The sequence below is a fragment of the Plasmodium coatneyi genome, chromosome 7 (assembly GCF_001680005.1).
Source record: "Plasmodium coatneyi strain Hackeri chromosome 7, complete sequence".
Classification (NCBI taxonomy): domain Eukaryota; phylum Apicomplexa; class Aconoidasida; order Haemosporida; family Plasmodiidae; genus Plasmodium; species Plasmodium coatneyi.
In genome coordinates this window covers 829,509-855,480 of record NC_033562.1, presented here as the reverse complement: position 1 = coordinate 855,480, position 25,972 = coordinate 829,509, and the positions used below count along the sequence as shown (strand labels likewise).

The window sequence follows — 25,972 nt, the reverse complement described above, 5'->3', positions numbered from 1 at the left end:
AGCCCCATTCGGTCGGCCCAGCGCCAAAATAGGAGAACATGTGCACACATTAACCTCACCTTGCCGCCACGCATCAGTCATTTTGCCAGAACTTGGAAGAAAAAAAAAAAAAAAAATTAACCCCATCCGATTGTCACAAAATGGAAGTTAACAAATTGTATAAAAGGAAAATCCTTATTTGGGCGTTCCTCCCTAAAATGGCACGCACGCTGTGAGTAACCAGACCACTAAAGGATTGTCCGGTTCTTCCAGCTAAGCTGAGGCAGTTACGTTACGTCGATCTTTCTGCACAAGAGGGGTAAAAGTGCACTGCGGGCAGCATTAACATGGTTGCTTATTTCAGCGGCATCCACTCCACACCTGCCACGTTATCCTACGTTTGCGCCCCCCGAAATATTTGGTGAATACACACTGCCATGGTGGGCGAAGTTTACGCAACTGTCCACCCGAATGAACCAACACCTTCACCCTAAGTGTTACCCTTAAAGAGACCAATTTTACATTTTTTTAAGGAGATAACTTCTCACTAGTTAAAAATTTAAGCGCGAAATCATAAACAAAGTTGTAAAAAGCTAAACGAAAGGGATGGCTAAAAATCGTGTGAAAAAAAAAAAAAAATAGCTAGTTAGCTACCTGGTTAGCTAGCCAAAATGAAAAAAAAAAAAAAATAATAACTAATTAATTTTAAAATGTTTTAAAATTAAACAATTTTTAATTCGCGTTCTAATTTAAAAAGAATGCAAACGCACACTTGTTCGAGGAGGAGCATGCAGCATACGCATTGTCTTAACTACATTATATGTGTCCGCAGAGGAGGGTGATTAACCCAATGCACAAGCATCTGTTTTTCTTTTCTTTTCTTTTCTTTTTTTCCCCCTCCTCCCTAGTCGCTATCATCACCGCAGGCACGTCACTGCAATGACGACGCGTTTAACTTTTCAGCTATGAGGAACTGCAAATGAGCAAGATTCGATAGATACGAAATCATCAAATTGTCTTGCAAGATGCTCTCATTTATGGAGTCAAATTTTTCCAAAGTGGAAAAAGAATCATTGGAGAAGACCTTATGTAGGTATCTGCCAACGTCTATGTTCCCCTTCTTCTTTTTATCGATGACATCCTGTACATACGATTTACACTGCTTTAACATAATTAATAATTTTTTTAACGACATTTCATTCATATCGTTTGGAAGGACACTATTTTTGTTGCCATGCATATGGCTGTCTTTGTCCTTACCAGACAAGCCTTTCTCTTGGTACTGCAACACCTCTGCTCTTTCAACATTGCTGGGGAGTAACTCCGTTTGTATTTCGTGAAAGTGGACAAAGTATTCCTTTACCAACGTGATGGGTAGTTGTACGTAGGCCTTGATGTTAAGGAAGCCACTTTCTAGTGCAGCGTCCACTAGCAGGTGTATTGGTTCGTTTAGGGGGGAATGCGGGTAAAACTTCGAAATGGAGTTGTGCTCTTTAAACCAGCCATGCACGGCGCAGGAGAGCTCGGATAACTCGGAACCAGAGCAGAACCAACCGACTACCTGATCTCTTGGGCGAATCTTCTGCTTCAGCTCATACATTGTTTCGTGGTGGTCCTTAATGATTTGGAGGAATCCCTGCGGGTAAAACGTGGGGGGATAGCGAGTGTTATCCATGGAAATGTACGCTCGGCATGCCCAACTAAACGGACACTTCGCTCCAACATGGCGGAACATAACAAAAAGGGGGAAAAACACAAAACAGGTTTTCTCTACCCCTGGGACGATTCACACGTGCAGACTTACTCCTTCATTGAGCGAATGCTTATCGACGAAGCAATCCGAAATTTCGACCAGGTTCGAGTCGATGATGCACCCCATGAGGGTTCCAATGACATGCGTTTGGTCTTCATCTCTTCTCAGGTAGGCATCCAGAATTGTAAATATTACAGAAGGATGCACTACGCACTTGATGCTCGTATGCGGCAGGATGTCAAAGTGCTGCGGCGTTTTGTCCTTCAAAAGGGAGCTCAGCGTTTTGAAGTTGTAGCGATTGACGCTCATCTTGGCGGTGGTGGTGAAGCAAACACGTAGGGAGCGTAGGTACGTAACTTATGTGTTTATTTTGTTTATTTTTTCCCCAAATTGGGTCTCTTAAAGCGCAGCGGCGGCAACTCAGTTGTGGTGAAGGAGGAAGAAACCCAAAGGGAATTTAGCCCAATAAGCATATGTTCACGTTCGCCGTGTAAAGGTATACATTCATATACGTTCGCAATTTTTGCAATTATTTGTTCATCTGGCGAGGGCTGAACCCCTGCAGCGTCGTATATATGCGCCTTATGTTACATGCGTATATATAGCAGTAGTAATGTTAACAACCTTGGCTGGGTCAGAAACGAATGCTCTGATACAAAGATTAATCTGTCAAGTGGGAAGTGAGTGTTTCTGACTCTGTTGAATTAAAAGGTTGCCACGTTAGGATGTATTTATTTACTCCCGTAGGGGTTGCTTTTCCGCAGTTACCAGTTGGAAAAAAATGCGCAGGTATTATTTGTACGCTTTTGCGCGGTGAATAAACAACGCTATATATATGTGGTTTTTTTTTTTTTTTTTTTTTTTTTTTCAAACTTCTCAGTGCTGGCTCGCACTTTTCCAGTCGCACTTCTGCTTGGGAAAACGGGTCACCTGTTTCCTATGGGTATGCTCCCTTCGCGGCGTGAGAGCAATGTCGCTTCCCAATTAATCTTTTACCTATTGCGTGCGTGTCATTTTGCATATAATAATATAATATCCCCCATGCCAGCAGCGCATATAACAACGTAACCACTTTTCTTTTTGTGACCCCAGGATGAGGAAAAAAAAGAATGATCGATGAGGTGAACTCCATATTAACGTATTTTTACTCATCCACCTGTCAATTGGTCATATATAAAAAGTAACGGGAAAAAAAAGGACCCCCTCTTGGGAATGGTAAAAATGTATGTTCGTCGCATCGCACGTCAGGGGGAGGGGTAGTAAAAAAGAGAAAAAGAAAACCCCCCAAAATGATGATTCCTATTTTCCCAAATGGTCATGAAAAGCGCAACTGTAAATAAGTTAACTGACGTAGCAGGAAGCTTAAAATTTTTTCCACTTTGTGATTGTATGTCATCTTAAAATAGGTCTGAACGATGATACTCAAGGAAGGAAAAAGGAATCATGTGGAGGCTCACAAGGGGGTATATCATACCCATCCAAAAAGGTGTATGGTCACTCCTGCATGTTCAACTGTGTATGTTCCGCTTATAAAAGGTTTCAAATTGATTTTGCCCAAAGGGGTAAAAAAAAGAAAAGGTCTTACTGTTCACCGCAAGGATCATGACACAATCAGTAGGATAATGTTTCCCACGGTGTAGATCCTAGTCACCTCAGGCAACATAATAAAAGAGGTGGTGCGTCATGGTGTGCGTTATATGAAGGTAGGGGAATGATTTCCCTTTTTAAATCATAGGTGTCTAGCACAAGGGGGGGAAACGCGGTGATGGAACTTCGCGCAGGGCCCCCCCTGTGAGCTAACAATTTTCTTGTCACAACTGCGCGAAGTGTTCATGAGAATGGAGTTAGGGAAGGCCAAGGAGAATCAGCTCCACCCCCTGCTGAGGAAAATGATGCCAACCGTGGCCAACGGTATAATGTATAGGGGTAATTTTGATATGCCATTTTTGATGTTCCATTTTCTGCGGGGCACCTTCGCCGAGTCGTCACGCGTGGTGGGGTGATCCTGTGCGCGAGAATTAAAAAAATGGGAAGCTGCGGAGCGGGGGAAGGAACACTGAAAGCACCCTTCCCGCCATCTATCCACTGTCTTTGTGCTGGAATGACAGCATGCGTATGTCCAACGGTGGGAAGCTCCCCGAGTTATTTACGTCCACATGAAGTGCAGTCCACCACGATGTGCGCTATATGATGGGGAAAAAAAAAAAAAAAAAATATACCATCTTAACCTTCCCAACTTGAGTGAACTTCCACAGCCATGCTGCTTGGACCGCTTTCCCTTCTGCTGCTCAGAGTGATAGGGGCGAGGAATGAGGAGAATCACATAAAGGGGAGTGGATATGGGTCCAACCACGAGGAGGGACGGAAAAGGATATTCCATTCGGACAAAGAAGAAACGACCGAAGCAGCAGGAGGTGAAGACATGTGGGCGGATAAGAACTACAAACACCTCGTGGAAACATCTAGCAGGAACAACCGCGTGGTGTGTGTGCAAAAAGAATTCAACGACTTAATATACTACAAGCATGACAACGAGTGCGACCCGAACAATACCTTCAGCTTTTCCTTCAATTCTACATTCAAATTTGACAGTACATATTATGACCGCTACAAGCAAAATAAGAAGTCGTTTGTGGAAAGGAAGATTAGTCCTCATGAGGCAGTGGGGTCTTGCATAAATTGCCTCTTCCTGGATGAAATGAATTTCCTAAGTATCTATGGGCACACCTTTATATATGACAAGTCTGAAGAGACAGACTATAAGGGGTCCTATGAGAGAATGATCGACATGCATTACGTAACGGAAGGTAAGGGGAATTCCCTGGAGGTGGGTGCCAACAGTGTAAATGTCCAGGATAAATCTGCACACAGCTGGAGCTACCACGGGGGGGATAACAACTCGCACGGATCGGAAGAATCGAACTGCCCACAGGATGCTCCCCTTTTGGAGAGCCGCGAAAATTCCATACTAGAGAATTTCCTGCGCGATAACAGGATACACTACGCGTATGACGAAATAGGGGACGGTGGGGAAAGTGAGGGGGAGAAAAGTGGACAGGCATGTGGGGCCACTGACCTGGTCATGGGAGACACTTCGCTGAATAGCAAAATGGTAGACAACTTTTTTATGAATTTGAAAACGGGGGGGACTGGCGAGCACGAACAGGGGGTGGATCACCCTGAGGTGAAAAAACACAGCAGGGGTGGAGAACCAAACAGGGCGGACGAAACCCAGCCCCCCAAAGAAAGCAACACCCCCCCGCATATCAAGGACATGCCAAATCTCACGTTCGATGAGCAGAAGTGCAGGAGCTTCGGGGAGGACATAAATAAAAAAAAAATATGGAGCAACATCCTCTTGGTGAACTCCTTCACCAACCTTAACATCCTGTCACACATCGATAAATATAAAGGCAGGTACAACGAGTTAAAGTATTTTTCTTTCCACGAAAATTACAAAAAAAGGAAATTGAACAATCTGATAAGAACAACACTCGATTTAAATGATCAGAATTATTTTATTAACAATAACGTATTTATTTTAATTGCCAATGAGGAAATAAAATTTTTGGACGAGGTAATTTTCTGTGGAAGCATCTCCCAGGATGATCAGTGGTCTCTTCCGTACGTTACGGATAAGAGTGTGCTTGTAGAATATGAACGGATAAAGGGAAGATATAACTTGTCTGACCATAGAGAGGATAATCGCGTTTTTCTCATTAAGGTGATGTACCATGAGGAACAGATAAGTCTGATCCTAATGGACTACATCACAGGGTTTGGAGACCCCATGAAATTGTCTATTCCTTTTTTTTATTTGGCATCCCATGAGTACTTTTCTGAGTATACTCATTTTTTTATGAAGGATAATTTGATTGGCTGGATCAGCAAGGGAAAAATGTTGTACATCACGGCGATGCGCAAGATTTTCTCCTACCTGCGGGAGTAAGGCACAAAGCGGCGGGTGGTCTTACCAAGCGCCTTTCTCCCTACACCTCATCCTAAATTCGCGTCTCCTTCATCAGCATTTTTTGCGCGTTTCTTTTGCTTCTTTTCCAATGTGTTCTCACCACGGCGTTTTCACCATTGTGTTTTTACCACCCCTTTTCTCAGAAGCGCGAGCTACGCGAAGAGGCCCTACGACGTGGTAACCGTGGAAAACAAAATCATCTCAAATGTGTACCTCCTATATTTGAGTCACGACATTTTCAAGTACGTCCTCTTCGCGAGGTACAACCCTCTGAAGGACTCCTCCCTCCACAAGAACATCCCCTTCGAGGCAGCGCTCCTCAGCCACATCAGCACATTCACACGGGAGGAGTTATCCAATCATGAGACCTACTTCACGAAGATAACAAAAAAGCAAATAAAACAATTGGACGATCCCAAGAAAGAGAGCCGCATGGATGTCTTCGATATTTTTGTCGTCCCATCAGCTAATTATGTTAAATTCCAGCAAGTCCTATCTAGGCTGTTTAAGGCTCTGTTCGACTGTGGGGGAAAACATATTTCTATGTTGCTGAAGATAGCTACTGTGAGGTCCCACTACGATATGTTGTACAATTTTAACTGCTACAATTACCAGCTGCATAGCTTCTTGGTTAACCTGCTAGACCTGCACCAGCATTACTACGAGCACACCGAGCTGGATGCCTTGTTCAGGGAGAGCCAGCGGATTCTCCTTCGGCTGGTGGGTGGCGCAGAGTGTTTGCATGTTCGTCTGATTACACATCTGACAATGCGCCTTCTTTCATGTTAGTGTCTCTATAAACCCGCGATCATGCACTGCAGCGACGAAGTATGCAACAATCTAGACTAGCTTATTCCCAGCTAATTTTCCTACATTTTCACCGTGCTGTCTCTTCCTCACCGCTGCCCCTCAGGTGAAGCTGACGCTGGACGAAATGAACAACCTCATCCCGTTCAATGAGGACAAGCAGTTGGTCAAGTACCTCATAATAATTCTTTACTTTGGGAACGACGTATGTGCAGAGGGGGATGGATAGAAGAGCGCACAAAGAGAGACCCTTCCCTCCACGTCATCGCTAAGTCACCACCACCACTTACTTCTCCACCGAACAGATGTTTTGCCTGGACAAGGAGAACTCCATATACATTCAGCTGATTTACGAGCTGCGCCACCTGAACATACACCACGCGATCCTCGTGGCGTACCTATCCGGAGATAAATCGGGAACCCTCTGCTCAGAGGAGAGGGCCCTTCAAGTGGTCCCCCCAAGAAAAGATGAAGAAGACGCCCACAAATGGAGTGCACCGTACCTCACCTTCGAGGATCAGAACGCATATTTGAAACCTCCTCCTACAAACAGAATTGATGTCATCGACCCAATAGCTGCCTTCCTAAACCGGTTCGATAACAGACATTTCGGGGACTTCCACGTGACCTTAAGATCAGACAATCGATACTCTCTTAGCATCTTCATCGTCTCCTATATGGCGTCAGTCATATTTTTCATCGGAGAATTAAATAGGAAACACAAGGTCATTTATGTTTACAGAATATTTAAAAATGTCTACCTGAGGAATCACCCCCATAATATTACCAAATATTACACCTTCTGGAATACGCAACTTTATGCCTTTGCGCAGTACGAGCCGGAGTGCGTCCTCCTCTTCGATAGGTACAGCCTGTATGAGAAGTACAGCTCGGATGGGAAGGACGCCACGGATGATGGTAGGTACAGGTTGGATGGAAAGTACACCTTGGGAGGAGAGGTAGCCCCCCAAGGGAGCCAGTCCGACGCGCTCAAGAACAACCAGGATCTGATGAACCACTTCGCCGCACAGGAAAACAGCTGTCTGTGCTACGAAAGCATGATCAATAAGTCGAAGGGCGAATTCGTGGTGAGCGAGTACCTCCAGCTGCGCCACAGATTTATGCAGAAAATCAAAAAAAAAAAAAAGAAAAAAAACTTGTACGAAAAGATGAAGAATTACAATTTTTTTAATGACCCCCTGGAAATATCCTACAAAACGAGGAAATTTCAAAGTGAAAAGTTAGTAGACATTTGCAAGGACATGACATTTGAGAAGAACCACTTGTGCATGTTTCACAAGTCTAGGATCATACTAACGTATCTGTATCTTTTGACCACCTCACCAGAGTACACATTCTACGTGATCAGCCCCCTAGTCTTTATAAAGCCAAAAAAATATTGCAACGAATACGACATCCCACTGGTGCTGAATAATATATTAAAAAACAGGAGCTTTTTCAAGAAAAGCTCAAAAATTTGCATTAACTATGCTTTTGCTCATTTCATATCTTCGGGAAATAAAACGAACAACTTTATCGTCACAGCAAAAATAAGTGGGACCATGGTGAACGTCAGCAAGAACAACTTGTTGTTACTTCTCCCGCTTAGAAAGAGGGTAGACATTTTGGACCACTCCACAAATAAGGAATATGACATAAAAGAGGAAATCTTAAACGAGTACTTCATTCTTGGGAATCCCTACATCCCCATTAGCGTCATTTCGTACAGCTACGGGGACTACAACGAGGTGAAGAAGAATGAGCATAGCACCATAGCGGGGGCATTCATAAAAAGACACGACCAAAACTTTGTGATTTATCGTAAAATGACCAGTGGGTACGATAAGCATGATAAGCATGGTAAGCATGGTAACCATGATGGGCACAACCCCCTTGATCAACGTGATGAACAGAATGCCAACTCCTGCGCAGAGAACCACTCTTTCAAAATGAAGGGAAAAATCCTCTGCTTCTGCGACGTACTGAGCACCAAGCAAAAGGAGCAACCCAACAATTGTGTCTACCCCTTTTGTGAACAAAACAAACGATTCTGCTATTTCAACGAAAGGTGTGTTGACGGTAAGTGCGTCTGCATCGAGGGGTACTCAAGAAATCCGATGAGTTCTCTCTGCGAAAAAAACAACGAGTGCATCCTATCTGGTGAATCAAACTGCAAAGAACCTGGGAAATGTGTCTTCGCTCAGAATAGATACGTGTGTCTGTGTCCGCACCCCTATGTGCGTGTTTTAAACAACTGCCTGCATCCACTTAAGGGCATCAAAATCGGCCTGCGCATCTTCAACCATTTTCAAAATGACTTTTCCAACGACGAGGATGATGCATCGAAGAAGGAAAAGTTCTACACCAACGTGTTTGGCTCCATGTCCGAGTACCTCAAGGAGGTCTTCAAAAGTGTAGGGCGGATCTTATAATCTTCCCCTTGCGTGGTGAAGCGTCCGATTTGGCACCCCATGTTCAGTGCCCCAAAATTATCTACCCACATTGCGTTCCATTTGCTTGCCACATTGCATCTCACGTTGCTTCCCCCCAGGTGATCGATCCCGCGCTCACCACGCGCATACACGTCAAGCCCATACAGAAGCTGAAAAACGGAATCAAAGCGAGCATCATAATTAACCAGCGAAGCAGCCCCGAGGAACCGACCCCCATCCAAGTCTTTAACATTTTCCTTAACCAGTTGGGGGATTCTACATCTAAGCTTAACAATGGGTTCTATGCCTACTTCGCTAGATTCACGTACATAGAATACGTAAAATCGTTCTCCAAGGACGAGGGATCCTCCCCATTCTACGATCATTTTATCAGATACGTCCCAACCTTTTTCGTAAACATGTTCGAGGTAGATGCGTTCAATGATATATCGATCATCGCATGCATCAATTTTTTTGTTTTAGTCATTGTTACCTTTTCGGTATTCTTTTACTTTTTCTACTTGTTTGTAAAGATGAAGTTTTTCCGAGATGTGTACCCCAAGGGATTTTAGATCACCCCGATATGATACAGTTAGGGGGAGGCAGTGGGGTTCCTACGAGTGAGCTGCCCGTAGCAGAACAGTCAACGCAGCGGCGCCCACATTTTCCATCCAGAACTAACCATTTTATTCATTTAAGCTTTTTTTTTTTTTTTTTTTTTTTTTTTTTGTTGCCATCCCGTTTAAGGGGCAGACTTATGTGACACCACCCATTCGTGACGATACTCAAAATGGCTTCCTCACAAGTTGCACACAAGGGGGAAGGGTAAATCAGCTGGAACGCCGAGCCCCGACTTGGCATCATTTCCTCACTGCGTGTTGCGCCACGATCGCTTTGGTTACTCTTCCCACTTTTCTTACTGCTGGTTGCATATCTCTAGGGGATGCTACCAACGCAGAGATGTCCCACGCGAGAGAATGAACTAACCGTGGGGGAGAAAAAAAAAAAAAAAAAAAAAAGGATGACACGTACTTGCGGGAAAATATATGTACTTATTTGTTTACCCGTATTTTCCCGTGCCCCACGGCGTGCATTCCCCCTGAGCACTTAAAAAAAAAAAAAAAAAAGAAAAAATCTCCCCTTGAGGCATGTAGCCATGATGTATTATTCTGCCGATCAGGGGTTAAGCATACAGTATGCACGTGAGCCGTGTGCACCGCCGTTTATGTTTTATTTTACATTATTTTATTTGTATTTTCTTTTTATTAATTTATTTTCCCCAGTGGCGCCACCCCTGTACTCCTTCGCGGCGTCGAAGCTGCCTTTTCCCCACTGGAGGACAATTCACCGAATTTTGGCCGCACGAAAACGTGAAGTGAAAATGCGTAAAAAAATAAATTAAAAAAAAAAAAAAAAAAAAAAGCGCAATGGGTGGTGGGTGGAGATTCGTGTAGTGATTTAAATGGATCTTATAAATTTATTTTTAAAACTTTTTTTTCTTTTTTTAATTTTTCAGTTAGTTTTCTTATTTTTCACGTTTACTTATCTGCCCTGATGTGTTACCACGCGCACATCATTCCCGAGTTTTACCACGAGAGCCATTTTTTTTTTTTTAAACACCTTTTGTTTCCGCAAAGTCGTTTCGTTTTTCTTGATCAGAATTGTCACACGTGTTTTTTCCACCATTTTGTTGTTTTTTTCCATTTGTTGTTTCTTTCCTTTTTTATGTTTCCCTTCATTTTGTTATTCCCCCGACCACCACCATTCGTTTTTCCTACCTTCTGCGAGGGGTACATATTTCGATGAGTTACCCGTTTATTGCATGATCTGTTTGTTCTTCTGTGTCGCGCTTCAGTACCCACGCACAGCTGTTTTTTTTTTCGGTCGGGCTTACCAATTTTGCGGAACACCTGCGGGAAATTTAGCATTTCCCCCGTAACCACCACATCGTTACACCTTTACACCATCCGTTTGTTGCACTTGTTTATGCCAGAGAGTTACACATAGTCATAAGAATCATCTAGGATCCCACCTTTTTTTTTTTTTTTTTTTTTTTTTTTTTAACATTTTTGTTTATATCAAAGGATGTTATTCTATTTTTCTTGAATTTTTTTTTTTTTTTTTTTTTTTTTTGGGAAAGGTGTACTATTATGGGCAGAGTATCCCCACCTGTGAGTATCTACACAGATAGATAAACTCATGTACACCTTTTAAAAAAGAAAAAGAAGAAAAAAAAAAAGAAAAAAGAAAAAATGAATGTACAAATCCCGAACCTGCATGGGAAGCAATTCTCACCCTGAACCCTAGAAGTGCCTGATTGTTTGCTCATAAGTAACTGGTTAACTGCGATAATGAAAAAGGAAGGGGACAGAGAACGATAGCATATGGTTTGACTCCTCGTCTTTTATATTTTTTTTTCATAGCAGTTAAACACGAAAGTGAGGTCGTATATTGGATTAGGGCGGAAGTTCTCCAAAGGACGCGCTCCCATTTGAAGCTCTTAATCTTTCTGTGTTTGGAAGGGAGCGGAAAAATGCAGTAACGTAGAAAAGGGCAGAGAAGTGGTTAGAGAGGTGTAACCTACACAAGGAAGCACAAGTGGAAGAGGGAATAAAAGGGAAGAAGAGGAATGGATTAAGTAAGGTATATTTTTCCGTACTGACGTCTGTTCTTTTTTTTCCCTTTCTTTCCTCTTCCACTTGTTCTTCTTTGTATAGGCCATTTCTCCTTCCATGTATCTTTGCCCTTTTCCTGCGGCCCATCCGGCCTCTGCCTTTTTTCTTTCTCATCCAAAAAGAAACAGAAAGGTCCATATACTTCAATCAGTCTACTCAACATTGCGCTATTTTTATCTCTCAAGTCAGCCAGGAGATAACTGTTTTGCTTTTTCGCCTTATTTCTAGTTAATTCTTTTTGTTAGTTTATTTTATTTTTTTTTTTTTTTCTCCCTCATTTTTATGTTACACATAGCAGTTGTGAGAGAACCCGTGTTGGTGCCCCTCTCTTGTGTGTAAAAGCACGTAGGGAGGGAACACCGTGCGAGTTCTTTAGCAGTTGTTATGTGTAGTATAAGAAAGAGTGGGGAAGAAATAAAATAAGAATAATATAATTTAACAAAACGAACTAATAAGAGGTAGGGCGAAAAAACAAAACCACACGCGGAGAACAAATGCATAGTGGGAAGTCCAGTCCAGTACGGTGCTTGTGTGTGTATGTATGTGTGTATGCACTGCCAGGTGTGAACAGACAAATTTGCCACCTCCCCCGAACGACTGCTCCCCGTCTATGCTTTGTTCGAAGCAAGAAGGGGAAACCTCCGTCGAATCTAATTCGCACAGTTGCTTCCCCTTAATTATGGCTGGAATCTATCTGCATTCTTTCCCTCCCCCCGGAAAGGTGTATGGCCATTTTTTAAATAGCTGTACCCTTTTTAGGGGGAGGGGAAGAATGTGCCACTTCATGGTGCAGTTAACTCTGCGTGAATACAATGACAGGTTGTTTCATTACAGACATGAATAAGATAGAGAGTTACCAAGGATGTGATGCAGTTCTATCCGTAGAATTGTAATCAAAATTCGTTTTGCCTTCCAAAAAAAAGAGCATTCCAAAAAGAAGCAAACTTATTCTAAATAGCTAGCAAGTTGATGCACATGACAGGGTCAGTCCTACGTGTACATAATATGCACATGGATGGGAAAGGGGGAAATATCGCTATGCAATGACGCGACGATTAATAATTTTTATTCACCCAACGGGAGCAAGTGATTAAAATTTTAATTCCTCTCGCTCTTCATAGTGATATTTCTGCATTCGGGATTTTGTTACAAATGTAAAATGGCCCATGTAGGGGTTTTCCCTCGCAGGTCTCATTTACAGTACGAAAGAAAAAAAAGAAAAAAAAAAAAAAAAAATAGCTAGCCGGTTTTGTTACATTGGTGTAACATTCTTCACAAAGGGACAAAACTGGCTAGCTATTTTTTTTTTTTTTTTTTTTTTTTTTTTTCTCCACGTGGAAGGCATTTCGGATGTGGCTGTCTATTCCATTTATCGATTCAAGTGGTTTGGATACCCATCCCGTTATGCTTAGCCCGATCGAGGGTCCACAATGTTGGCAGTGTCACAGGGAACGTTTCTGATGTGAACACTTCCACATTGTAAAGTGGATTTTTTTCTTTTTCTTTTTTTTTTTTTTTCCGATAAGAGGGGGAATGGAAGGAGGAAAATGACAAATGTGGGAAATGAGAAAGGGCGCAAATAAGGGTTAGGGGAAGGTACAAAATGTTTGCCGTTTGAAGTAGAGACTCGCACACTATGGACGGAACAACTCTTTGACTGCACATTACTACATTTTCCCCTTTTGGGTTTCTGCCCGAATGCGTTTTTTTTTTTTTTTTTTTTTGCAGATAATATAAGTACGCCAGGGGTAGACGCGCGAATGAAGACCTTCTGCAACAGCAAGTGAAGAGGAAGATTAATCTAAGTTGCATTCCCCCTGTTGTTGTATTGTCTACCATTGTGTCTTTCTACATTTGTGCGTCCATCCACTTTGTGTTGTGCTGTTTCCCGTGGACACACATGTTAGTCCGTTCCATCTGCCGTAAGGAGAACTTTTTTTTTTTTTTTTTTAACTTAACCATATCTCGCAATTTTTACCATCAATGAATAGTTATACTGAACGAAAAAAAAAACGCACCACTTCATCACAAAGGGAAAAGAAATGAAATGTACATCAACTCTTGTTCTTTTTTTCGTCCCCCTTTTAAAGCGCAAAATTGTCTTTTTTAAGGAAGTGGGCAAAGGTTTAGCAATATACCCAAAGGGGGGGGACAGCCCGCACAGTTGTAAAAAAAAAAAAAAGTTTCCAACTGCACATGTTCCGACTTTCCGTGTGATCCCTTATAGTGCACTACATTGTTTCACGGAAAAAGGGGCAACAGTGTTGACCCTTATGACCGCTATCATGACCATAATGGTGTCTTTCTTGTCGCGCTTAAAAGGGCAGCCGCGACGCACTTGCGGAATCACGTGGTGTGTGTATATGGAACAGTCTACATTTTCGGTCGCCCCTCGGAACTCGCACCCCTCCGTGAGGTGACATAAAAAAGGGAACATCAACGGAGGGAAAATAAAATGGAAAAACAAAATGGTACGCTACACTGCATATTGTATCTTGTACTAAGAGGCCCCCACCCCAGTGGTGCCCCGGAGCATGACAATGACACAGGCAGGGAAAAAGGGGAACTCCACTCTTCGCCGTAATTTTTTTTTTTTTCACATATGGAATTCCCACCACCTAACGGAGGCTTGCACATGTGTTCATTGAATTTCTTCCTCCCCCCTTTAGTGTGTGTTTAACAGTGGTCAGTGTACCTGTCAGTAGTGTGCATGCGCGTACGCACGCGTACACAACAGAGTGCGAGGCTTTCCAATAGGGGCTTACTCAACCGTCTGTTTATGCGTGCTGAGCATTCGTGGAAAAACATAAACCCAAAAAAAGGGGAAGCGAAAAAAAGGAGGAAACAGAACGGCATAAAAATTGCCCTAAAGTGGCAAAAAAAAAAAGTGCCAAAAAAGCGGTCAGTTGACCTGCCAACAGAACGACCAAAGTAGTCGCCCAAAAAAAAACAATTCTAAGAAGAGGTTTTGGAAAACATTTCCCCTCTCTCCTCCCCCCCGTTCTTCCGCATCTAAATTACATTGATCCCCATTTCAAGGAACACTTGTGCAACTGGGAGAAGCCGTCTTCATATTTGTTGCGCGCAGGGATGAGCGCGAAAAGTCTTGTATGAAAGGTATGCACACATGCACGCACATTTGCGAGCGCACAGCTTCTCTTACTTGTACGTGTACGTACACGCGTGTGTGTGTGTTTTGTTTTTTCCGCCGGGTCAAGTTAGATGGTTTTCACGCTAGTGGGCCGTTCGATTGGAGGATAATAAATTTGTATTGCTTGAGCGTGCTTTCGTGGAAAAGGGACTTGAGTCGGCAGAAGCGTTCCTTCGGCGAATGCAGGCGCGGAGAATTCAGACGCTGAACGCATTGAGGATAATTATTTTTCATTTGGGTGGCCAAGCCAAACGCCACCACAGCACGGCTAAAAAAAGCCAGTTAGCAGGCCCCTTACATCGCTGCGTACGAACAAAATGGAGGAAGGCGAAGTGAATGTGTGTCCCCCGCCCGACCTGCTAAACAGGTACAAAAGCAAGTACGGCAAAATAGACATCGACAAGGCGAGGGGCATCCTGCAGGAGCACTTTGGCATTACAGACTTTAAGGAAAAGCAAGTGGAGTGTCTAAACGCAATTAAAAATTTCGAGCATGTCCTAAACATTATGCCAACAGGAGGAGGGAAATCACTCATCTACCAAGTAACCCCACTGCTCATCGGAGGAATCAGTATCGTTATCAGTCCGTTAATCTCCCTTATGTATGACCAAACAAAGTCACTGAAGAGAAAAAATATTGTTGCAGAAACGATCAATAGCTCACTCAATAAGAAGGAAAATGAGAAAATCTTGAATCTTCTTAAAAACTACAATGATTGCGATATAAACGTTTTGTATGTAACCCCTGAAACAGCCACTAGTGAGTATTTTATTATTCTGCTGAAGGAGCTTTACATGAATGAGAAGATTGCTTTGATATCTATTGACGAGGTACACTGCATAAGCACCTGGGGGTGCGACTTTAGGAAAAGTTATCGGAATTTAAGCAAAGTGCTGCAGGTGTGTCCCTATGTGCGCGTATACACCTGCACGGCCACCGCCACCAAGTGCGTAGAGAAGGACATCATTTTGAACTTGAACATGGACGTACACCGCGTGGAGGGGGCTGTCAGCAAATGGACGCTCGAAAATGGGCACGATCAGGCGAAGCAGCAGCAGGAGCAGCCGAATGGACTGGCTACCGATAAGCAGATTGATATATGTAGGGACCCCCAGGATGACACCTTAAACTCCCTGCGAATCGTACGAACCTCGTTCAACAGACCCAACCTGAAGTACGTCATCATATACAGCGACCTAATCCACACAGAAAAGAAAAGAAGCATTTTTCACATCATCCAGGAGAAGAGAAATGTGGACAAGATAGGTATTATATACTGTTTTAAACGAAACACGTGCGATGAAATTTCCAAGTACTTAAGAGAGCAGGGTATTCAAGCACTGAGTTATCATGCCGGGTTGACCACTAGCGCAAGGAAGAGAATACAAGAAAAGTGGATCAACGGAAAGGCTAAAATTTTAGTGGCCACCATAGCGTTTGGAATGGGTATCGACAGGAAGGATGTGTCCTTTATTATTCATTTTAATTTACCCAAGTCGATAGAAAATTATTACCAAGAGTGTGGGCGCTCTGGCAGAAACGGAAACGTTTCCTTTTGTTACCTTTACTACTCCAAGGAAGATGTAGAGAAACTGTCCTACATCATTCGAAGCAGATATTCCAACTTGGACCAGCAGGACCTCACCATACAGAAGAAGTTCGAGAAGGAAATATACAACCTCGAGTGCATGCACAACTTGTGTGTCCAGGAGAAATGCGTGCGTTCGCAGATTTTGGCGCACTTCGGCGAGCTCCCTCCCCCCAAGGGTATTAGCGGTAATGGCGACGATGACTACTGCTGCTCGTACTGCTCTGACGTGAAAGGCTCGAGGGACAAAATCGAGCAAGTCATTAAATTGTATCAGGATGCTCACTGGAACATCCAGTCCAAATACAACAGAACCAGTGACAACCACGTGACCTCCATTACGAGCAACCTCCACGAAAAGAAGCACAAGCTAAGTGATTACTCCGACTCGGAAAATGAACGTGGGCTAAGTCACTATAAACTAACCAACAAAAAGATTAAAGGGTTTGTTCCCTTCCAGAGGGCATCATCTATAATTTCCAAGGATATTCGAGACAAGGGCATCACTGAAGTTATGAAGGAGCTGGAGAGAAGAGAGGAACTGATGGAGAACAGGCTGGAGGAGCGGACCCCCAAGATCGGGAAAATGAGGAATTCCTTTTCGCTCCTCACTAGTGTGAAAAAGACGCCCGTGTTTTCGTCCTTTAAGGTTCCCCGCAGGTTGTGAGGGGGGCGTAAAAGCACGCAAGGGCGTACAAAGGCATATATGTAGGCATATGTACAGGCGAATAATTACACCCCTATCCGGGCGCGCATGTGTGGCCCCCTGAGAAAATTCCCACAACATTTCTTGGGCACCACCAATGGTCTGCCCCCCGTCGGAAGTTTTCACAAACCCGTGTGGTCACGCATACGTGCATGTGCCAGTATGTCCCCCTTCAGGATTTTCCTACTTCTGCAGGAGGAGTTTCCCACCCAAACGGCTAAAGTAGCGAACAAGGAATATATGCATTTTGAGGGTGTACTCCAAAAATACAGCTGTAAAATATTTGTTTTAGTAAAAAAAAAAAAAAAAAAAAAAAGTAATTTCCGCCGCACGGCCATCTCATCGCCTGCACAAAAACAGCCGCATTTGCCTCGTCATTCTTGTGTACGTTTCCGTTCCCTCTTTGCGTGAAGAAGGGTGGGGGTGGGAAAGGGTCAGGGAAATGGCCAAGTAGGCACAGATGAACCAAGTCCGCACCCTGCATAGGTAACGAGCATATATGAAGGTGCCTATGCGTTGGTACACACCCACTGGTATCATCACGCAGGTGCCAACGTTCCGCGTACGTTTATTTTTTCGTCCCGAAGCAACCGTCGAACTGCGTGTCCGTAGAGATAAAGTTCAAAACGAATCACCCATGGAGGATGCCCTAAAGGAGTAATGTGTTACAGCCATATGCAATGATGTGGCGAAGTGTGAAAGCGTCATGCATTCTCGACTTTGCCGAAATCGCCTCGAACTATTCCCAATTTTTGTACATCCCTCCACATGCTCGCACACCATTGGGGCATGTGGTAAGCCCAGCATCCAGCAGAAGCTGCATTTGCAAAACAGATAAGCACACCGCCGGGGATGCCACAACAAGCGTTCCAGCAAAGTGCAAACACAAATGGGAAGACGGGCAGATTGGCAGATGGCTGACTGGCCAATTCGTAAATTGGCAATTTGTAAATGCGGAAATTGACAAATTATATTTCTCATCGTTCGTTAAAAAAAAAAAAAAAAAATTCCGCTTCATGTCCGGCCAGCCGCCTACGCGCGCAATTTTTGCGAGAACAAAAAATTTCCAGATATTTTCATCCGCTTCTGCGCCCCACGAAAGAGGAACAAAATGGTGAATTATCCATTGGTGTAAATAAAGGCAACATTTTGGTAAATTAAAAATTGGAAGCATCAATTTTGTTCTGTAACGAAAATGAAAAAAAAGGTGTTGGTGTGCACGCGAAACCGTTGTTCTGCTTGTCGCGCCCGTTGTTGTGGTGAAAAGACGCAGAACAGGAGAAGTAAAAATGGAGAAGAATTGGAGGGCATTTTTCCAGTCAACTTTTCGCGTTAATCGCGCGTTGCCCCACGTTTGCAACAGCTTTGGTAACAACTATTTTTTTAGCCTCTTAGTTTTTAACTTTTTTAGTTGAATTTGAAATTTTATTTTATTTTATTTTATTTTATTTTAATTTTTTTTTTTTTTTTTTTTTTTTTTAACCGTCCAAATGGTGAATGGCTACCCGGAGAACAATTTTTAAAATTCCCCTCCACGCCGCTCACGTTCTACATTTGCGAAGTTTTTTCCGTTGCGCCGCTTAACTGCTTTGTTGTGGATTTTTATCCACACAGGGCGATTATTTTGTTTTATCTGTCCGATTGTGTGCACTCTTCCAGCCAATTGCGCCCCCTTTCTCAGATCGGTAAAAATATTCACCAATCCTCTGGGGGTGTAAATTATCATGTCTTTAACCGTTTTTAAGTCTCTCTTAAATTTGTTCACTTTAGCGACCATTGGGGAATACATCTCTCCCTCCAGTGTGGTTAGCGCGAGCGTGAACAGAAAAAAAGGCGAACCAATTGCTTTCCAAGCCGTTAACCAACCGCTAACCAGCTAATCGGCTAACCTGCTAAATCCCCCTCGATGAGATGTTTTTCTTCCGCCGGGGAAAGAAAGACGAGTCGGAAAAGGAGAGCTTGGGAAGCTACAAACTCCAGGGGGCCAAAAAGGAGCCCCTGATTAAATGGAGGCACAAAGACGAGGCAGGAAAAAATGCCAACAAGGAGAAAAAATCCCCTATCAAATTTAAGGCCCCGGAACACGGGAAAAATAAGAAAAAGAAGAACTCCTTTTTTAGCTTCGCGGGATTGAATTTTTTTGGAAAGTCCAAAAGGAAGAGGACCTCCAAGAAGGGAGAGCCCCAGCCAAAGACAGAGGTGAAGGAGATCATCAAAAAATTCGAGCTGTCCAAGCGGAGATCGAAGGAAACCGTGAAAGGAACAACCAATGTGAGGAAAGCCAGACTGTCTACACAAACGAGCACCACAAAAGCTGACCCCCAAAGTAGCGGAGTTCACACGGACCCACTGGTAAATGAAGAACTGCTTGAGGTCCTATCTGAGGAGGAAAGAAAATCCATCGAAGTTGTTACTCTGAAAGACCAATCTTCCAATGGTGACAACTCCGAGATAGATAGAGAACGCAAAGATGGCTCTGCCGAGAAGGACGTCCCCGCAAAAGTGAAGTCTGCCTATTCAGTTAAGGGACAAAATAGTGACACAAATCTGATGCAGAATAAAGACCTTTTAATGCAGAAATCCAACCTTCTGGAAGAGAGTTGCCAAATAGACAAGAAAAAAAGTTACCCCCCAAAAAATAAACATGATGAGAATGACCTCGTGATTACTCCCAACGGGGATGCACATCCCGGAAAGGAAATGCAAACAAAAAAATCGATCCTAAAAAATATCATAAAAATGCCACTCTCTTATGCATCTAAAAGTTTCAAAAGTGATGCTTCAGCGATAAAGGATTCAGCCAAATTGGCGAAAGGGGGAAATGAAAAACGGGAAGTGGAAAACGCAGGGACGAAGGAAGGCGCGCTAAAATCCAAGGACACTACTGATTCGATCCACCTGCAGAACGATCACAATAAGGGTGATGTTTCCTCCCCCGAAGAGATCGATGCCAGGTCGGAAGACAGCAACCACAGCGGGAAAATGAAGTTCAGTAATTTTATTCCCAATTTTAACCTAACCAGTAAAAAAAATGCCTCCTTCAAAATGAACAAAAAAAATAGCATCACTGGAAGCAGCTTTGACCAAGCGGATGATCCACATTATTTCAAAGGAGAGGCATTAACCCTTACTCGCCAGGACATACGAGCGAAGAAGAATAATCTCGTAGGACGCGCTAAACTTATCGAGAAAAACCTACACAGGAATGAAGGGGCATCACAGGAAGATGGGTCCAAGAATATACATCGTAAAATGACAAAAGACATTTCCGAAGGGGGCCCGATTCCGTTCAACCTCCAACCGCCCCTTCTTCTCACCGAAAATTCCTTCGACATATGGTACGTCCTCCCGCATGGTATTATTCCAATAACGTTCATTATGTTTTAACGTATGAGCATGATTAGGTGGATACACCTTGTCATCGCCGCTACCTCTGTGCACGCTCTTTTGGTGTCACCCTCCTCAAAAAAAAAAAAAAAAATAAATAAGGGGAAAACAACTTTTTCCTTTTCCCTCACGGCAGCCCAATATCGCCTATCGAGGACATCATAGAAGTTATTTATTCGATTTGCAATAGCCACAAAGAGGAGGCAATTGCGAAGCTGAAAATGTGCAAAGAGAACAACGAGAAGGTAAGAATGGATATAAGCAACGCGTCACACACATGTTGTTTTTTTTTCTGCGCATCTCATGGGGAATTCGCAACCGGGGGGAACCCCACACATGCATACAAACGGATCGTTATACATTTAACCCTTCGCCGTTTCCCCCGTTGTGCAGTGCTCCAGCATGCTACAGATAACCTTGGATAAGCTAAACGGGCCGCAGGATTCCGTGCTCACTAATTTGACCAAGAATATGTAAGGCATATATTGGGGAAAAGCAAACCGCTGATTTGCCAAGCATCTAATAGCAACCCCCTAATTAGTGCACACTAACTAGAAAGAACCGCTTGCACCGGACGGTTGCTAATGGCAAACATTTCCCCCTTTTATGTAGGTCCTTACAACGGGATTACTTGATCGAAGTGAATGAAGTTATGAGGGCAGTTAGTGAAGATTAAGGGCTGGCGCGAATACGGCATAATACGCACGTCAAATTGGAGCACACCTGAGAAGGCGTACTCTCCCCCTACCAGGTGGGGCTCGGTAGGGTCGACAAATGAGACAAAACGGAGTCAACGAAAAAAAAAAAAAAAAAAAAAAAAAAAAAAAAGTCAAACTGAGCGAGCCAAACTGAGCCACACCAAAAGTGGGATAAAATTTCCGTCAGCACAAATTAGAGATGCACCTGCCCGACTGCCAAACGTGAATAGGGTGCTCTGTGAGGTAGTTTAATATAAATAGTAAGAGTTAAAACAAAATATTGTGCGGCACATGCGTGGGCGCCTAACTCGGCCTCTTCCTCCCACGCGTCTCCAACTGTACTAATAATTTTTGATGTACTCCTGCTGCAACTTGTAGTCAGCCAGGGGTAAGTCCAGGCAGCCGGGGGCTACGGCATCCACGTCCACCATGGCCTTCTCCAAAATGCCTGAACATGGCATGGTAGAAGCATAACTCCTGATGTACATATCCATTTTGTTTCTAAAAGTTCGATGGCCAGGCATGCCCTTAAGGATGCCCAAAATTGGCTTTAACAATTCAAACGCACTTGATAAACTGCATAAGGTGGAGTTTTCCTCCAAATAAGATTTGTATGCGTCTAACACGGTTCTCCTACTGAACGCAGATTGTGGGGGCTTCTCATTGTAGACGAGCTGATCCGTTTGGGACAAAACGGTGGTGTTTTCCATGCACGCTCGTCCAAGCATAACCCCATTGAGGGGATTCACATGATAGTTTTGCACTTGCACGTAGGTTTTTTCGCTACCACATTTGTCTTTCTTCGGTAGGTATCCATTTAGCAAAGCCACAGCTTCCTCTACCGTTTTAACTCCCCCATTTAGGGTAAATTTCAAATGGGGATATAACTGACAGAGGGTGTACACTTTGTGGTACTCCAATGGGGGTACGGACCTATTCTGTTTCGGATCCAATCCTTTTAACCAAGCTTTTCTTGCGTGTACAATAAAATGAGTGCATCCTACTGAGGATACACATTCAATAAAGGATCTCAAAAAAGGGAAAGAATCACAATCATCAACCCCTGTTCTAATTTTTACAGAAACAGGAATGTGGACTTTTCTTTTAATTTCGTGTACTATATTTCGTACATGCTCTGGTTTTTTCATCAAGTATGCTCCAAAGGCTCCCTTATTAGCTACCTTGGTACTTGGACAACCTACATTCAAATTTATTTCATCGTAACCCGCTTGTTCCACTAGCACGGCTGCTTCCGCGAGGGACGTGGCATCAGATCCACCTAACTGGCAAACGACTGGGTGTTCATTTGCGTTAAAACCTAGGTACTCTTCTAAATTGTTCAGGTTATACAGCAAAGTGTTGTCTACAATCATTTCAGTCCACAATTGGGCCCTTCTTGTGAGGGTCCTTACTAACGCCCGGAAGTGTCTATTGGTGACATTTATCATTGGGGCAACTTGTATAAATGGCACATTTTCACATTTTTTTTTTTCAAAAATTTCGCTAACACAGGTGGATATATCTTCTAAGTTGAACTCTTGCTCACCACACAGGTGTATACCCTCCTCCACGTTCCCTTCTGCTGCTACTGACATGCTGGTCATAGTTCTCCTGTTTTGTTTTAATATCTTCTGGTGACGACGAATGGACTTGTTGCTAAAGCAGTAAACGTTCCTCTTAGCTTGTGCACCATGCCATAATTTTTCCTTCCCACGTTTATGTAAATTCGCCCTGTTGTGGTCATCATCTAGGTAGTATGCCCCAACGAGAGGATGCCTTTTCTGCGTGTTCAGCTTTGGCTGCCCATGGTTGGAGGGACGCACGAGGTATAGGCAAGTGGCGAGGTCTCTGAGGGGCGCAACTCGCATTTAGCGTTCATCAGGGGGCTACCGCGGTGGTAGCAGTGGATCCGGGTGTCAAAGGAACGAAAAAAATAGGCAGAAAAACGGAAAAATTGGAAGCCGGATAGGTAGCCAAATAGGTTACCAGATGGGCGACAACATACGCGATCAAACTGGCAACAAAGTTGACAACAAAAAAATGGTAACCAAATTATCAATCAAATTGGCAATCAAATGGGCGACCAAGGGCAGAACCAAGCCGGCAAAAGCAAGCGGGCAAAATGTGCCATTTCTTGCATATCACATGCTCTTCATTTTTCCTGCAATTATTTAGTCAATTTTTTTTTTTTTCTTTTTTTTTTCTATTTTGGCTAGTTCAGAATATTTACCAAAAAAAATATGAACAAGAAAAAAAAAAAAAAAAAAAAAAAAATAGCTATTTTAAGCTACATAGTAAAATATTCCTCCCGGGGGAATAAAAGGAGACTGTTTTAGAAGGAACAGCCATTGTGTTTTTTTCTTTCCCATTTAATAGATTAATTTCTACACAAAGGGGTAATATACATTTTTTTCTTCTGTATGAACTTAAGGTACGCAAAAGGTTGCCTCTTTTTTCATTAAATGTGAAAAACATATCCGTTGTGCCATTTTGTGAGTGCCCCTTATACTCGTTTTTATATCATTTCATATGGTATTCGAACCATTTTTGTGGAAGATACACTTTGAGGTGAACGTGCAGATTAATAAGTTGAGTACCCGTCCGCCTACACCTCATAATTCATGTCATGGACCCGCACAGTGCATACATGTATGCAATACATATGTGTTAATCTTCACCGTTGTGGGTCTTCCCCTTTGCTTACCCCCCTTGGACGAGCCTTAATAGGGACATGTTTGCACACTCCCGCAGGGATTGTGCTGCATTCGGTACAAACATCTTGAGCATGGATATGCCACCGCTCATCATTGGGTTGTACCTTTTGCAAAGGGAAAAATTCGTTCCAGGAATTAATGCATGTGAGTACGTTTGGGTGGTAGAACCCACATGTTAAGCGCTTCAATGGGAGGACACCTTCCGCGAGTATTCATACCTCACCAACAGTGTAGCTAAGCTGTGCGCATTAATCTCACCCCCTCAGGGGGAAGGTCCAATTGGGCGTAAAACCAAATACATAAAGAGGTGTGAAGCGCTCGTTGGGGGAATTCCACCGATAAGCCAAAACGGAACACCAAATTGGATTATAATAAATGAATACACATAAAAGAACGAAGCACGTACGGGGGCTCCCCAAAGGTTTACAATACATACAAATTATTTACACAATATACACATTCTCTTGACGTATCAAATTTCCGTAACTTATGTTTAACAACCTGGTAAGCACACCACAATGCGTTATGTCGCTACTACGATGACTCATGCATTTGGTATGGACCAGAATTGTTCTTGGGGTGTCATTTAAACATACCGCATGCGCGCAAGAAATGTAAAACCAACGTTTTAAAATGTTCACACGGTGCGGTTATCATTTGTACATATGGCAGTTTTTAAAAGGCAAGGTATTAAGTTTTTTTTTTCTTTCTTTTGTTCACTGAATATAACTACATGTGGTGTGCTTATACATCACCTGAAATAATAACAATGAGCGGCAAATGCGAGTAGTGTGACGGCGTGAAACATTGTTTTTTTATACCTCTATTTTAAGATGGAACTCCTTTCACATTAAAGAGGTATGCTTTACATGAAGTAAATTGAATAAGCATAACAGTTGGCACATTTTTTAATCTGTTCCTCACCTATAATCTTTTTTTTGCCAATTCGAAAAAGAGAAAATAAAAGGAAAGAAAGAAAAAAAAAGTACACTGCATTGTTCGATTCTTCGATCTGTTTTTCTTTTTTCTTTTTTTTAAACTTTCGGTGGTAGGTGAAAAGTGAATCTTATGATGCGCCACGAAGGCGTTCAAAGGAAAGGCTTTCTCCTGTGCGCTAATTCTGTGAGATGAATTTTTTTCTGCTTCATCCGGCCAAGTATACAAAATGATGACCACACTTGGGGGCACATAAACAAGCCTGCTTATGCGAAGGTATACCTATATGTATATATATGTAGAATAATATATACCTGGTTCGTATTAATATTTTGGAATAAGAACAGGTTAGAAAATAAAAAGGAGCGCTAGGACGCACACTCATCTACATTTTAAGTGTTCGAGATTTATTTGACAAGAAATAGCTTCTTCGGTTCAGTAATTTTTTTGATGAAACAAAAATGTTACATTAACTTAACCTTAAACTTTTAACTTTATCATTATTATTACCTTTTTTGTTTTTTTTTTTTTTTAACCTTCAAATGACTAGCTGTTATGCCTTTTTTGTTTAATTTATCGCGTTCATCTTTTTTCCTTCAGCTGTACTTGTACGTAAATGTATATAAGCATATATATATATACATACATACTTGCGAATGCTTTTTTTACGTGTTTTTTTTTTTTTTTTTTTTTTACCTTTTAGAACATACGATTTTATGCCCACATTGATACAAACGATAGCCGAGAAAGGTTACTCGCTTGTAAACACATAGGGTATACAAGCCATGCTACGGCTTTGACGAGCATTTATATGTCGTAGCGTGAATCAAGTAAAGCTTTTTTTTCTTTTTTTTTTTTTTTTGTTTTAAAACGTTAATAAAAAAAGCTTGGCATTTCTTTCTCACCTGAAGAAGTAAGAAGGAAAGTCCATGACCCATGCAGGAAAGGCGCGGAAGCAATTTTCTTGGGTTCCAAAGTTTATAAAAAGTGTGAGTTAGTTCCTTTCATTCTGTTTGCATATATATTTTGGATATACGTCTTGCATATACCCTGTTGGAAATCCCGCTGGCAATACAGCTTTCACTCGATCTTGTGTTCGTTTTTTTGTACGGAGAGGCCCCCCAGCCGTCGCAGCACACCTGTGTGTGGCCTCTCCCGCAGTTTCGACGCAGGGGA

The 25,972-nt window shown here is 42.7% G+C and overlaps 5 protein-coding genes across 5 annotated transcripts; 3 read left to right on the top strand and 2 right to left on the bottom strand.

Moving 5' to 3' along the window:
* Positions 1 to 910: 910 nt before the first annotated feature.
* Positions 911 to 2,041, bottom strand: PCOAH_00017350 (Uncharacterized protein; the record flags this gene model as incomplete). The annotated part of the gene is made up of 2 exons (XM_020058544.1): positions 911 to 1,615; positions 1,784 to 2,041. The coding sequence occupies 2 exons, from the start codon at positions 2,039 to 2,041 to the stop codon at positions 911 to 913; spliced, it is 963 nt and encodes a 320-aa protein (XP_019914139.1).
* A 1,948-nt stretch (positions 2,042 to 3,989) lies between these two features.
* PCOAH_00017340 (Uncharacterized protein) lies at positions 3,990 to 9,513 on the top strand (the record flags this gene model as incomplete). The annotated part of the gene is made up of 5 exons (XM_020058543.1): positions 3,990 to 5,677; positions 5,846 to 6,422; positions 6,616 to 6,714; positions 6,815 to 8,923; positions 9,061 to 9,513. The coding sequence occupies 5 exons, from the start codon at positions 3,990 to 3,992 to the stop codon at positions 9,511 to 9,513; spliced, it is 4,926 nt and encodes a 1,641-aa protein (XP_019914244.1).
* Positions 9,514 to 15,084: 5,571 nt separating this feature from the next.
* PCOAH_00017330 (DNA helicase) lies at positions 15,085 to 17,022 on the top strand (the record flags this gene model as incomplete). Its single annotated transcript, XM_020058542.1, has 1 exon — positions 15,085 to 17,022. The coding sequence occupies one exon, from the start codon at positions 15,085 to 15,087 to the stop codon at positions 17,020 to 17,022; it is 1,938 nt and encodes a 645-aa protein (XP_019913917.1).
* A 1,950-nt stretch (positions 17,023 to 18,972) lies between these two features.
* PCOAH_00017320 (Uncharacterized protein) lies at positions 18,973 to 21,124 on the top strand (the record flags this gene model as incomplete). Its single annotated transcript, XM_020058541.1, has 4 exons — positions 18,973 to 20,432; positions 20,585 to 20,693; positions 20,842 to 20,921; positions 21,061 to 21,124. 4 exons carry the CDS (start codon positions 18,973 to 18,975, stop codon positions 21,122 to 21,124), a joined length of 1,713 nt encoding a protein of 570 aa, XP_019914029.1.
* Positions 21,125 to 21,487: 363 nt separating this feature from the next.
* On the bottom strand, positions 21,488 to 23,014 carry PCOAH_00017310 (Dihydrouridine synthase; the record flags this gene model as incomplete). Its single annotated transcript, XM_020058540.1, has 1 exon — positions 21,488 to 23,014. The coding sequence occupies one exon, from the start codon at positions 23,012 to 23,014 to the stop codon at positions 21,488 to 21,490; it is 1,527 nt and encodes a 508-aa protein (XP_019914091.1).
* Between the last annotated feature and the right edge of the window lie 2,958 nt (positions 23,015 to 25,972).